Source organism: Drosophila biarmipes, chromosome 3R (assembly GCF_025231255.1).
Source record: "Drosophila biarmipes strain raj3 chromosome 3R, RU_DBia_V1.1, whole genome shotgun sequence".
Classification (NCBI taxonomy): domain Eukaryota; kingdom Metazoa; phylum Arthropoda; class Insecta; order Diptera; family Drosophilidae; genus Drosophila; species Drosophila biarmipes.
The window spans coordinates 33,184,283-33,198,760 of NC_066616.1; the positions used below are offsets into that span (position 1 = coordinate 33,184,283).

The following is a 14,478-nucleotide window of genomic DNA, read 5'->3' on the forward strand; positions in this document are numbered from 1 at the left end:
TGTATTTTCAAGTAGTAGTACTATAAACAAGCATAGGCAAGACACCCCTTAATGAAACCAGTTCGATAGGCGCCGTTTCCGAACAGCCTGGCAACCCTGGGCGAAAGCACCAGATGAACCGCGCGAACCGGTTCAGTTCAAAACTAGTTCGCCCGAGCTGCACAACCCTAGCAAAAGAAATAACTCAAATATAATTAATTTAACGCGAATTGCACAGCGAGCGGACAGGAAACACGCCGTGGCAGCCTCACCCGCCGCCCCGCAGGACTCGCAGCACTTCGCCGTGGGCCAGGCAGGTAAAATCCCAATTGGACTCGGCCGCAGAACAACAGCAGACGCCATTTTGTCTATTGGCCGGCTGATTTGTAAGCTCAATATTCGCGAAATAGTTACCGCGACTAGTTTGGAGTGCGCAGCCAACTGGGGCTCCCCAATTTTCCAGAGGAACGGGAAACGGAAGGAAAAGCGATCGCCTTTGGGGCTGCGAAAAGTGGAAGTTGCTCGGTCGTCCGATTCGATTTGCGAAAAATAAGCGTACGTGCGTGTGAACGAGTGTGCGTGCGTGCGCGCGTGTGTGTGAGGGGCCAGTGAAAAACAGTGAAAAATAATAAAAAGCCGCACTGGCCGCCGTCCTTGGGTGACTTCCGTTAATCTCCCACAACTCTGGAGGAGATGGAAAGAAAGTGAGCGACTTCCCGTCCTTCGCCCCCCGCCACACCCTTTAAGCCGTGCGATTCTGCATCGTTTTGGGGCTGCAGCTTAAAGTCTTTATGCGTAGTTATTTTCGCCACCCCTGCACCCCGACCACCCACCGCCACCCCTTTCCACCCACTTGCTCCACCCACCGACCGACATTCCGCTTAAGGATGTTGCCGGGCGGAGAGAGAGAGAGGGCGAGTGGAAAATCCGTAGACTCGGACGTGATGTAATTTTCGGCAGCGAAATGTTCTTTGTTTGCCCAAGAAAATAACAATAAATAAATAAGAATGAAGAGCGCGGCGTAAAACAAAAACAACATTAAATTAAATTCACACACACTCCACGGCCTGCGGAGAGCGTGGTGGTGTGGGTGAGCGGCGTGTGTGTGGGTGAGAGCGTAATTTGTGTGCTTTTGGAGCATTATTTGGCGCTTGCTGCCCCGTCTATTAAATAATATTGATTTTTCATATTCCAACCCAGCGCTCTCTCACACACACGCAGGCACACTCACACAGGGGCACCCTGGCGAGCGTGTGTGTGCCTTCTCGGTCTCTCTTTTAGTGCCTCTATTTATCCGCCTCTCCCTGCCTCTTTCGCTTCGTTGCAGTTTATAGATTTTTGCAAACTGTGGCCGCTGACCAGGAATATGTAAACGCAACGCAGGAGCCACTTCTCATTGGGAAAAAGGACAATAAGAGGGAGCCCATCGCCCAGGAGTCGCCGACCAAGTGTGCCTCGACAGCAGCGAACCAGCATTGCAACTCCCGAGCTGGACAAGGAGCACTCCGGACCCGGATACCTCACAACTGCCATAACACACCAGCCAAAAACGCCGCCCAGTGCAGACTGCAGTAGGATTAGCCAGGCACCTAGATAACTAGAACTAGAGCTAGAGCTCCTGCACCTTCGACCGCTTCCGGTGCCCCGCAGGACGAGTTGGCTGGAGAGGACCCCATCCCCCGCCATCACCAACATGACGTTCGACACGCGCAGGCACACCACCGGACAGCCGGGCACCACAGCCACCAGCAGTGGCGGCAGCACAGCAACCACCACAACGAGTCCAGCGCAGAGTGCGGGAACGGGATCGGGAACGGGCACAGGATCAGGAACGGGCTCGGGAACAGTAAACACCTCGAGTTTGCCAGGAGGAGGAGGAGGTGGAGGGTCGAGTAGCCTGGACAGCAGCCAGGAGCAACAGCCGGCGGTCAGTAGCCAGAGTTCGGATGACGCAGCCACCTCCTCGTCGGCGGGCAGCGTGGAAAGCACCGTCACACTAGTGTAAGTGGGCGTGGCTCCGGTTTCGCATGACTCGCCCAATTAGCCGGGTTTAGTATGTTTAGTGCGTAGTTTATTGCACTTAATTAGCCAGTAGCACCACCACTCTAAGAGAAACCCCAACGTCGGACATTCGTGTGTTTACATTTGCGCAGTTTCCTCCTCCACCTGCATTCTTTGTTTGCCCAGGGCTCGGCCTGCACAACGCCAGCAATAGATTCTTTGAAATATGCTCCAGCTGATTTTGGCCGGGCTAATTCGAGTGGTGGCGTCATCGGAGTTCAGCAGAACCCACATTCCCCAGTTCTTTTACAAGCCGAAGCCGGCAGTTCAAGTGTGTGCAGAAACGTGATAGTGGCCAGCAGAGAGGCAATAAATGTTTATCTTTCCCAATAGATGCACTGGGTACCCTTCCAGTTGTCCCAATGAATGTACCCCATTCGTGTTAATGTATTTACTTTACGCGGCTATCATTGTCTCATTTCGAATACCCGTGCAGGGGCTTATCTTATCGCCAGCCCATCATGAATAGGTGACACTGAAAAAGCCCCCAAAAATTGTAATCTATACGGTCAGTTCTGAAATTCGCTTTCACGCAAATTACTTGGTCAAATGTTGGGTTTATTTTTCTGCTAAAAAACGGCTACTTCAAGTTAACTGACCTTTGGTCTTGAGCCAAATGTACAACAAAGTTATTATGTTCGTATACTAACTAAGTGGATTTGCCCAGAAAAACATTTATACTCCATAATGTGTGTGTATCTAAGATAATTTATTTAATTGACACCTTAAAAATATTTAATTAACAGAACTGGGAACATTCGCCTCTAGCTTCCACAGGGCCTTTAAAAGGCCCTCAAACTTAGTTAGATAAGGGCCACGAATTTTAAAATTGTATTAATAGTATTCAACATTCTTCGGCAGGCCTCCCGAGAAGCTTATATCCTCGTTTCCCACCACGAAGCTGAGATCACTGACCCAGAAGATATCCAATCCCCGCTGGGTGGTGCCCGTGCTGCCTGAACAGGAACTGGAGGTGCTTCTAAATGCCGCCATCGAGCTGACGCAGGCTGGTAAATGTTTCCAAATTATCCATAAAGCTTCCACCTATATCCAATCCACTTCCAGGTGTGGATCACGACTGCGAGCCGTGCGTGGAGTTTTACCGCAATGGACTGAGCACCTCGTTCGCCAAGATCCTAACCGACGAGGCGGTGAACTCTTGGAAGTACAACATCCACCACTGCATCCTGGTGTCGTGCGGCAAGCTTCTGCACCTGATCGCCATCCACATGCAGCGCGACAATCCTTACCTGCTGGACTTGCTGGCCATCGTTTTCGATCCGGAAAACAAGTTCAACACCTTCAACGCGGCTCGCCAGCCGGAGTGCTTTGCCAGCGCCGACTGCATCTGGGGTCAGTTGGACAGCAACAAGATGTACGCCCGACCGCCACCGGAGCCCAAGAATGCGCGCGGCTGGCTTGTGGATCTCATTAACCGCTTCGGTCAGCTGGGAGGCTTTGACAATCTGCTGGAGCGGTTCAACAGCGGACTGGAGCTGCTGAAGCGCAATCAAAACAAGGGCACAAGCAAGAGTGTTGCTGGCGAGGGTGGAGTCGAAGGTAATGGCCAGGATAATCGTCTCACCCTGGCCCTCATACACAGCCTTCTGCGGCCATTTGGTCAATGCTATGAGCTGCTGACGCCCGCTACCATCGCCAAGTACTTTATGCCCACCTGGAACGTGGTGTTGGACCTTTTGGACAGCTTCACAGACGAGGAGCTAAAGCGCGAGGTAAAGCCCGAGGGGCGCAACGACTACATCAACGGGATTGTAAAGTCGGCTCGCTTCCTGGCCAGTCGATTGTCGGGTCAGGAGGAGCTTATTCGCGACTTGGAAATGTTTCGCCTGAAGATGATTCTGCGCCTGCTGCAGGTGTCCAGCTTTAATGGCAAGATGAATGCCCTCAACGAGATCAACAAGGTGCTCTCTTCGGTGGCCTATTACTCGCATCGATCCCAACCCCTGCCGCACTGTATGCCCGAGGACGAGATGGACTGGCTGACGGCGGAACGCATGGCGCAGTGGATTAAGGCGTCGGACGTCTTGGGCATCGTGCTAAAGGACTCGTTGCACCAACCACAGTATGTGGAAAAACTCGAAAAGATCATACGCTTTCTCATAAAGGAGCAAGCCCTGACGCTGGACGATTTGGATGCGGTGTGGAGAGCGCAGGCAGGCAAGCACGAGGCGATCGTAAAGAACGTGCATGATCTCCTGGCGAAACTGGCCTGGGATTTCACTCCCGAACAGCTGGACCACCTCTTCGAGGCGTTTCAAGTAAGTTTTCTCAAATTAAAATATATAATGTTAATATAAAATAATACATGCTATTCATTAATTGATGAAAATATTTTAAATATATTTTTAGGCCAGCATGACCACGGCCAATAAGAGGCAGCGTGAAAGGCTTTTAGAGCTTATCCGCCGGTTGGCTGAAGACGACAAGAATGGTGTGATGGCCCAAAAGGTGCTGAAGCTTTTCTGGACACTGGCCCACAGTCAGGAGGTACCGCCAGAGGTGCTCGACCAGGCCCTCGGTGCACACGTGAAAATCTTAGACTACAGCTGTTCGCAGGAGCGGGACGCGCAAAAGACCATTTGGTTGGACAAGTGCGTCGGCGAGCTCAAGTCGGGCGATGGATGGGTTCTGCCCGCCTTGCGCCTAATCCGGGATATATGTTGTCTATATGACACAACGCCGAATCATGCACCCCGCACACAAACGGGGACGAATCGGCAGCAGGTGATCGAGCGACTGCAGAACGACTATTCCTTAGTCATTCTTGTTACCAACAGCTTGACTGCGTACATGGAAAGGGTGCGCCAAATGGTGGCAGAGACACCCGGCCTGGAACCAGCTTCCATCCTAATTGACGGAAGGTTTCCGCACCATGCGCAAATAGCGGAGCGGCTGGAGTTCCTCAAGTTCCTGTTGAAAGACGGACAGCTGTGGCTGTGCGCAGATCAGGCAAAGCAGATCTGGCACTGCTTGGCGGTGAGCGCCGTCTTTCCGGCGGATCGAGAGGAGTGCTTCCGATGGTTCGGCAAGCTGATGGGCGAGGAGCCCGACTTGGACCCCGGCATAAACAAGGACTTCTTCGAGAATAACATCCTGCAACTCGATCCGCATCTGCTCACCGAAAGCGGCATCAAGTGCTTCGAGCGCTTCTTCAAGGCGGTTAACTCCAAGGAGGACAAGCTGAAGGCGATACACAGAGGTTACATTCTGGACAACGAGGACCTTATAGGTAAGGACTACTTGTGGCGGGTGATCACAACCGGGGGCGAGGAAATCGCCAGCAAGGCCATTGATCTGCTCAAAGAAGTGTCCACGGCATTGGGTCCACGGCTACAGGAGAACATCGCCGAGTTCCACGAAATGTTCATCGGTGAATGCTGCGCCCGGCTGCGTACTCACTACGGAAACATCGTTATCCTGGGCAAGACGCAGCTGCAGGAGGAGTTGGATGCGCCCGACCAGTCGGACAATGCCAACGACGAGTCAAAGGACTCTAAAATGCGTTTCATCGAGGCGGAGAAGATGTGCCGAATTTTAAAGGTGCTGCAGGAATATGTGAAGGAGTGCGACCGCTCCTTCAGCGGCGATCGTGTCCACCTGCCACTCAGTCGAGTTACGCGTGGCAAGAACACTAGTCTGTATATACGGTTCCAGAACCCAGGAAGACCCATCGACGACCTGGAGATCGTTACACACAGCAACGAGACGATGGCCGCTTTCAAGCGAAGTCTACTGAAACGGATCAAGGGTACTTCTACGACCAACATAAAAGTTGATCTCTTCTACACTAACGGCGAGATGATCGAGGTATCCGACGAGATTAACCCGCTCTATCAGTACACCATCCGCGACAAGATGGTCCTCACAGCGAAGCTCACGCCAGTGGGCACTGGTCTGGCCAGCAGTCCCGACTCCTCCAGCGACTCGAGCACTGGCTCTCCCCCTCGACCCTGCCCCGACATGCAGCGCGTGGAGTCGGAGAGCACACTGCCCGGCGTGATTATCTCCCAAAACTACCAGTACACCGAGTTCTTTCTGAAGCTCTACCAGCTGGGCAGTGACTTGGAGCACGGTCGTCTGCGGGATAGCGCAAAGGTACTGCTGCATTTGCTGCCCTGCGACCGTCAGACGATGCGTCAGCTGCAGGTGATGTGCAAGGTGCCCAAGGCGGCTGTTACGGTGGCTGCGACGGGCGAGAAGAGCGCTAAAGATGAAGAGGAGAAACTCAACACCACTGATCAGCCGGCGAGTGAAATTGAAGAGGTAAGACGAACAACTAATTATCAGTATATGAACCATCTTAATGCACCTCTTTTTAAACTCTTCCCACCAGGAGAACTGCACGCCGGAGCAGATGTTCCTGCACCCGACGCCTGCCCAAGTGCTTTACAATCTTAGTGTGCTGCACGGACTGCTGATTCCCGCGTTGGATCCTCTAGGCGAAGGAGCCCTGCTGGTGCAGTCTGCATGGATGCACTCGGGTTGCGCGCATTTCGTACTGGAGCTGTTGACGAAAAACAACTTCCTGCCCAGCGCCGACATGCACACGAAGCGCGCCTCCTTCCAGTGCGTGCTGAGGCTGGCGAAGCTGTTCCTGTACATCGTGGGTAGCGTACTGTCCCGCGTAGGCGATGAGCCCATGATCTGCGACCTAGACAACGGATCCCGTTCACAGGTAGACATCCTAAAGCAGAACTTTTCTACGATGCCGAACAGCTCGCAAGGCACACTGCGGGCGATCTCCGCGAAGCTAGCTGTGATGCTTGCCCGTGAGATGCTCTCAGCCAGCCAGGAGGGAGACCGCTGCAGGACGCTCTTTAGTTCCACACTGCAGTGGTCCTGTCCGGACATTTCCACCATCAAGGCGGTGGTGCAGTTGGCCTGGGCCTCGTCCTGCGGCAACCTTCAGGCTCTCGGAAGCAGTAGCGGCGACTTTGAGGACGAGGTGATCGTGCCGGACGGGCAAGATTTCAGCATGTGCAAAGAGGCGCTGGAGGTGCTCACCATCTCGTTTATCCTTAATCCGAGTGCCAACGAAGCATTGACCAGCGACGCCAACTGGCCGAAGTTTATCACCTCCATTGTACTGAAGAACCCGCTTCGGCATGTGCGACAGGTGGCCTCGGAGCAGTTGTTCCTGGCCTCTACCTACTGTGCTGGGGATCGGCGGCCGTTCGTCTACATGGTGAACTTGCTGGTGGGAGCGCTGAAGACTCTGGTTCCCCAGTACGAGGCAACGTGCGCCGAGTTCTTCTCGGTACTGTGCCGGACCCTGTCCTATGGATGTATATACAACTGGCCGCTGCAAATCAGCGAGGGATTGTTGGGCGACGAGATCAAGTGGCTGCAACGTATACGGGAGAATGTCCGCGCCACCGGGGACACACAAGTACACGAGGAGCTCCTGGAGGGCCACCTCTGCCTGGCCAAGGAACTAATGTTTTTCCTCGCGGCCGACTCAAAGGCGCAGCTCAACGAGCTCATCCACGAGCTGATCGACGACTTCCTCTTCACGGCCTCTCGCGAATTCCTGCATTTACGGCGGCACGGCAGCCTCCGGCAGGACACCGTCCCGCCACCGGTCTGCCGCAGTCCGCACACCATCGCCGCTGCCTGCGATCTCCTTATTGCCTTGTGCCAGCTCTGTGTTCCTAATATGAAGCTACTCACCAATACACTCATCGACTTCGTTTGCACGGGTAAGCTTCCAGCACGCAATGGCCTGTGGCCTATTAAACCACTTCCTTCCCATTTCCAGATACTGATCCGCTGCGCGAATGGGATTACCTGCCGCCTGTGGGCGCTAGGCCAACCAAAGGTTTCTGCGGACTGAAGAACGCCGGTGCCACTTGCTACATGAACTCGGTGCTGCAGCAGCTGTACATGGTGCCGGCGGTGCGGGTGGGTATCCTGCGAGCCCATGGCGCGGCCACCACCGACGGCGAGGATTTCAGTGGCGACTCCGATTTGACGGGCGGCGGTCTTGGACCGGCCCTCTTCTCGGGACCCGCCTCTGCCCTAGTCACCTTCTCCTCGTCGTCGGGCGCTGTCGAGGATGGATCGCAGGATGTGCGAAAGAACTATCACGTGGTTATCCTGAAGCACGTGCAGGCCATATTCGCCCACCTGGGCCACAGTGCTCTGCAGTTCTACGTGCCCCGTGGTCTCTGGACGCATTTCAAGTGGGTTTTTCTTATTGGAGTTGATTGTATTTAATAAACTGATTTAATTTTGTACTTTAATAGGCTGCAAGGAGAGCCTGTGAATCTCCGCGAGCAACAGGATGCCGTGGAGTTCTTCATGTCCCTGTTCGAAAGCCTCGACGAGGGACTGAAGGCGCTTGGCCAGCCGCAGCTGATGAATGCCACGCTGGGCGGCTCGTTCAGCGACCAAAAGATCTGCCAAGAGTGCCCCCATCGCTACTCCAAAGAGGAACCATTTAGTGTATTTAGTGTCGATATTAGGAATCATAGCTCATTAACCGAATCTCTGGAGCAGTATGTCAAGGGGGAGCTGCTCGAGGGAGCCGATGCATACCATTGTGATAAATGTGATAAAAAAGTAAAGTGTTCTCCCCCGTTATGTAAAGGTAACATCAGAATCTAACCCCATTTCTTGTGGCCAACAGGTAGTTACCGTTAAGCGGCTGTGCGTGAAGAAGCTGCCACCCGTGTTAGCCATACAACTGAAGCGCTTCGAATACGACTACGAGCGCGTCTGTGCGATTAAATTTAATGATTATTTTGAATTTCCGCGTATCCTGGATATGGAGCCCTACACTGGTGAGTTCAGCTAAGTTTGTGTCGATCTACATATAAATTCACTTACATTTTCTCCTTTCCAGTATCTGGCCTAGCTAAGCTAGAGGGCGAGGTGGTGGAGGTGGGTGATAATTGTCAAACAAATGTTGAGACGACAAAGTACGAACTGACCGGCATTGTGGTGCACAGCGGGCAGGCATCCGGGGGCCACTACTTCAGCTACATAATCTCCAAGTGAGTTACGTAAAATGTAGCTTTTCCCTGGCGACTAATCCGATACAATCCCCCGCAGAAACCCAGCGAACGGCAAGAGCCAGTGGTACAAGTTTGACGACGGCGAGGTCACCGAGTGCAAAATGCACGAGGATGAGGAGATGAAGGCACAGTGCTTTGGCGGCGACTACATGGGCGAGATCTACGACAACAACCTTAAGCGCATGCAGTATCGCCGACAGAAGCGCTGGTGGAATGCCTACATGCTGTTCTACACCCGCTGCGACCAGAGTCCCGTGCAGTACGAGCCCAGTGTGGAGCAGTTATCGCTCACTGAGAGCCGCAACATGGTTCTGCCCCTGCCTAAGCCTATTGAGCGCAGCGTGCGGTGAGTGGAGGCTATGCTCAATCAGCCTGAATGTACTTCATATCTTTGCTTTGCCCGTCTCACAGGCACCAGAACATTCGGTTTCTGCACTCCCGAAGCATTTTCTCCGTGGAGTTTTTCAACTTTATCAAAAAGCTGGTCAGCTGCAATATACCCTCTGCGCGGAGCGATAAGATCGTAAGTGCAATGCGAATTGCTTTGCTTTTCCTTTAATAATGGCTTCCGTTCCATCAGACTTCTGCTGCCGAGGAGCTTTCGCTGCTGGGGGTGCAACTGGCGTCGCAGTTCCTGTTCCACACCGGCTTCCGCACGAAGAAGTCGCTACGCGGCCCAGTCATCGATTGGTAGGTGGAGGATGGCTCCTGACCAGGATCTCTTTTTCTTATTGTTCTTGATTGGCAGGTACGACGCGCTCTCACATCACATACGTTCCTCGGCTCTGGTTCGCAAGTGGTTTGCCAACCATGCGCTCCTTTCGCCGCCGTCGCGCTTGGGCGAGTACATCCTGATGGCTCCTTCGCCAGAGGTGCGCACCGTCTTCGTTAAGCTGGTAGTGTTCTTCTGCCACTTCGCCATCAACGATGAACCCCTGCCTGGCTACGACGGCGCCAACCTCTGCGAGCAGGTGCTCATCAGTGTGCTGCGCCTCCTGAAGTCCGAGGCAGCCGACTACGGAAAACACCTGCCCCACTACTTTAGCTTATTCAGTATGTACGTGGGACTAGGAACACGGGAAAAGCAGCAGCTGCTGAGGGTAAGCATTATTTGCAAACCTTTTGATCCCCAACTAATCGATTGTCATCGCTTTCAGCTCAATGTGCCGCTGCAGTTTATTCAGGTCGCTTTGGACGACGGCCCCGGTCCGGCCATAAAGTATCAGTATCCGGAGTTCAGCAAGCTTCATCAAGTGGTTTCGCACCTGATTCGCTGCAGCGATGTGAGCGAAAAGTGCCAGAGCTCCAACCAGAACGCCCGTCCACTGCCCAATCCGTTCAAGGATGCCACGGTGGCGCACGAGGAGCTGACACCCCTGTCCACTGAGTGCATGGACTTGCTCTTCAATCGCACGGGGTAAGTTTGAGCCGTTAATGAAAAAAGACACATGCTGATGCCTATTTGTGTTGTCCTATTTAGCTACATCAAGAAGGTGATCGAGGACACAAACGTGGGCGACGAGGGTCTTAAGCTGCTGCAGTATTGCAGCTGGGAGAACCCACACTTTTCTCGCGCCGTGCTCACCGAGCTGCTGTGGCAATGTGGCTTCGCCTACTGCCACGACATGCGGCACCACACTGATCTGCTGCTGAACATCCTTCTGATCGATGACTCGTGGCAGCACCACCGCATACACAATGCTCTCAACGGAGTGGCAGAGGAGCGCGAGGGCCTGCTGGAGACGATACAGCGGGCGAAGACGCACTACCAGAAGAGGGCGTACCAGATAATCAAGTGCCTGACGCAGCTGTTCCACAAGTCGCCGATTGCGCTGCAGATGCTTAACACAAACCCGACCATTAGCCGGCACTGGAGCATTGCCGTCGAGTGGCTGCAGGACGAGTTGGAGCGCCAGCGGGGCATCGGCTGCCAGTACAACTCGTACTCGTGGTCGCCCCCGGCGCAGAGCAACGACAACACCAACGGCTACATGCTGGAGCGGTCGCAGTCCGCCAAGAACACGTGGACCATGGCTTACGAGCTCTGCCCGGATGAGGTCAGCGAGAAAACGGTATGTACCAGCTTACACTAAAATAAAAGAAAACAATTCTAATATGCGCGCTTGCCCTTATTAGGATGAGAACAACGAGTCTGATTTGGAGTCGAATCTGGACGAGAACAAGACGGATCAGGTGGTTCAGCCGGGAGGAGCGCAGGAGGGCACCACCGGAGGCACGGAGCAGCCAGCCGATAACAAGACGCCCACCACCAGCAGTCCGGCGACGGGAGCCTGGCCGGTACGAGTGGATAGCAACGCCATTCCACGGCTTTCGCGGCAGCTCTTCGGGGCTTACACGTCGACTGGCGGTGGCACAACTAGCGGAACCACTGCGCCCACACCCGCCACGACGACGACGGCGGGAAGTGGGGCCAACAGCGAGACGGAGAGTAGTGCCCAGGAGACCACTGGCGAGACGACCATTAACGGTCTGACAAACAGCCTGGACCAAATGGAGATAACGGCCAAAAAGGTAACTAGGGAGGACGAGGTCTAGGACAGTTGTCCTTCTTAAAGGTGTGTCCGTAGCCGAGGGATCTTTCGAGACGTCTGCCAAGCAGCGCCCAGCAAACCAGTACACACAATAAACACATTTTACACTCCAATTCCAATCTGTATCTATCTATCTGTCTCCTTGAACACGTGGTTACTTTAGCTAAATAACTTTTTAAAATGATCTAGCCATTTCTGTCCGAATGTTTTGAAGAATTATCAATTTTTAATGTAATATATTTAATTATAATTGTTAGACCGAATGCTTTGCCATAAGCTTCTGTGTAAATAATGGTTCACTTCGGTCTCCGGAGATAGCCCTCGTTTCCTGACTGCTTCTAACTCTTCTCTAAATATTTCTATTGTCCTCGCGATTACCTCGCGGTTTCCCTTGCCGCGTTTCGTTTTCATTCCCATGTTGAACCCGCATTGTAACCACACACGCAGGGCTTGCGAAGTCGTTCCAAGGGAGGCAAGCTGCCGCCGGTGCTGTTCCACCACCACCAGCTGCCGTCGGAGCAGCAACTCAAGCTGAAGCAGCAGCAGCACCAGCAACAGCAGCAGCAACAACATCAGCAGCAGCAACTACGTGGTGATATTAGCAAGAGTTCCTCAAGCCGCTTGATTTGATTTGCCGCCAAGTTAGTTAGAGTTGTTGTTTCGTTTGAGCCCACAGCGCCCGCCTTACTTTGTGTTTGTTGTGTTCATGACTTTTGTTCTCACGGCCCCGGCACAAACGAGATGCACTTGCCATCCCCGGATCCGTCTACCCGTTGGCCTTTCTTTTACTTTCCACTGCAAGCTTCTGCTCACTCACACAAAACCACGCACACCCACCTCACATAACATTCAGTCCACACACTCGATCAAAGGGGTCCTTCCAATATCAGGGATGCCAGTCCTATATTTGAAAATCAGTCGAAGTTTCTGAGATTACCAAAAAAATATTGCACTGCTCTTGATTCAAAATTTATTTTAAAAAGTTTTTGTTTAGTATTTATTATTATTATCATTAGCTACCGAATTATTTTATTTGCAATGATAAAGCATAATACACAGCTATTTTAAATCATAATTTGCATAAGTTACTGTTAAAAAAATTTAACAAATTTGTTTAAAAAAATATTGTATTACCGGCATCACTGATGTAGATCACAAATAAACATCGTGTATATAAGCCAAATCCTTAAGAGCCTCGATACGACCTGATTGATAACACTCGAAGCAAGATTGCAGTTACTGCTTAGCGGGCACGCGGATGTTGCCGTAGCACCCATAGCACTGGGCGATCCCAAGTCTGCCTCCACTAATCCAACTCTTTCCGTTGGCCATTCGCAGAAGTGTCGCAGGGTGATAATAAGAAAGCTGGTGGAAAGTAAGGACGAGGAGGAGACGGCGACTGCGACCACGACAGCCACCACGGAGGTCACAACGTCGCCAGCGACAACCACTGCGACGGCAGCCACTTCAACACCTGTCACAACAGCAGCCACCACAACGGAAGCCGGATCGGGGACAGGACCAGGGTCGGGCACCGGATCAAGTGAGCTCCCGACGCGGATAGAGAAAAATTTAATTTAAACCGAAGGAAACCACAAACGAAGAGTTCTTTGCAATAAAATGTAATCGCAACCTAACAAGAGCAGCAACTTATGATGAGCATCCATAGCGTTAAGTGAACCAAAAGCAGCCTGACAATGAGAGCGGTGTGGACAGGTGTTTCACTAGTGGGGTTCCCGCCGTCGAAAACGAGACTTAAAGGGTTAATACGCGAGGTAGAGCAGAATCCGCAGACATTATCGAACCGAAGCTTGGAGCGACGCGAGTCAAAGATCGACAGTGTATGCCGGACGAGGAGGATGGTATGTACCAGCAGAGGTGTTTAGTAGCTATCGAACTTTATAATTACCTTAAAAAATACACGTATACACCCTCCTTTTATTATTTTTTATCCGTTAAAAGGGATACATGTAATGTTCCCCTATTGTAAATGTATCCCTTTTAACGCGTATAAAAATGAAAAGGACACTTTAAGGAACACCCACACTCTACACAACAAACGAACGCAAACAAAGAAACACACTCATAAATTACTAAGGGCGTTAAGTTGCACGTTTACAGTACCATATAATTGTATTTATATAGTATATAAATGATGTATTACGTATTGGAGCCGAGCAACATTAACTAATACTAACCGAATAAAAACAAAAAATCAAAACGAAAACATATAGATACGATACTAGGGAAAACTAATCGAAGCAAATCGGCTGAAAGTAAGAATTAGGGCAAGAAACCAAATTGCATCTTCAGTACTCAGTACTCGCCTCTGAAACTGTTTCCATAATCATATTTCAAGCGCATAATCCCGGTCATGGGATGCTAAATCAAAACAAAACCGAACAGAACAGTATAAACTCAAGAGCAGAATGGACTACAGCAACACGAGCATAAAGAAAACTTGATTATGGTTATACTAAGTATATATTTTAAATGATTAGTATTTTGTATTAAGTGAAATTTGTTAAACATTTATTAAATTATTATGTTTTAAGTTGCGAAATAAATGCGAAATGTAAGCAAACTGCGCAATGTCATTGCCTTCTCTCAGTTTCCGTTTTCGTTCACCGACAGCAACAAACTCAAAGTCAAACTCATAAGCCGCAAAATTATGTACGGAACTCAATTTTAAATTATGTACTCATAAAGATGTATCACATTTAGGAAATGTGTGTTCGAGAAACTGAATAAATCTTATACATCCATTAAAATTCAACAAAATGAAAACAAATAAAACATTTTTTTAAAACCATCACTGTTGGCTATCTGACTAGGCTGCTATCGAAGTC

At 51.4% G+C, this 14,478-nt stretch overlaps 1 protein-coding gene across 4 annotated transcripts; it reads left to right on the forward strand.

Annotated features, from left to right (window-relative positions):
- Positions 1–132: 132 nt before the first annotated feature.
- On the forward strand, positions 133–14,444 carry LOC108023863 (probable ubiquitin carboxyl-terminal hydrolase FAF). Of its 4 annotated transcripts, XM_017093524.3 has the most exons (19): positions 133–296; positions 1,307–1,980; positions 2,902–3,050; positions 3,106–4,319; positions 4,411–6,324; positions 6,395–7,760; positions 7,820–8,243; positions 8,307–8,622; positions 8,690–8,843; positions 8,906–9,056; positions 9,115–9,423; positions 9,489–9,600; positions 9,658–9,767; positions 9,826–10,177; positions 10,235–10,494; positions 10,558–11,149; positions 11,214–11,609; positions 12,077–12,270; positions 12,968–13,084. In XM_017093524.3, the coding sequence occupies exons 2-18, from the start codon at positions 1,673–1,675 to the stop codon at positions 12,257–12,259; spliced, it is 8,310 nt and encodes a 2,769-aa protein (XP_016949013.1). In that variant the 5' UTR covers positions 133–296; positions 1,307–1,672; the 3' UTR covers positions 12,260–12,270; positions 12,968–13,084. The 4 variants fall into 4 exon arrangements, with proteins under 4 accessions (XP_016949013.1, XP_016949009.1, XP_043951522.1 ...); XM_017093520.3 differs by lacking the exon at positions 12,077–12,270 and having other exon boundaries at positions 12,968–14,444; XM_044095587.2 differs by lacking the exons at positions 133–296; positions 12,077–12,270 and adding an exon at positions 355–534 and having other exon boundaries at positions 12,968–14,444.
- Positions 14,445–14,478: the final 34 nt, after the last annotated feature.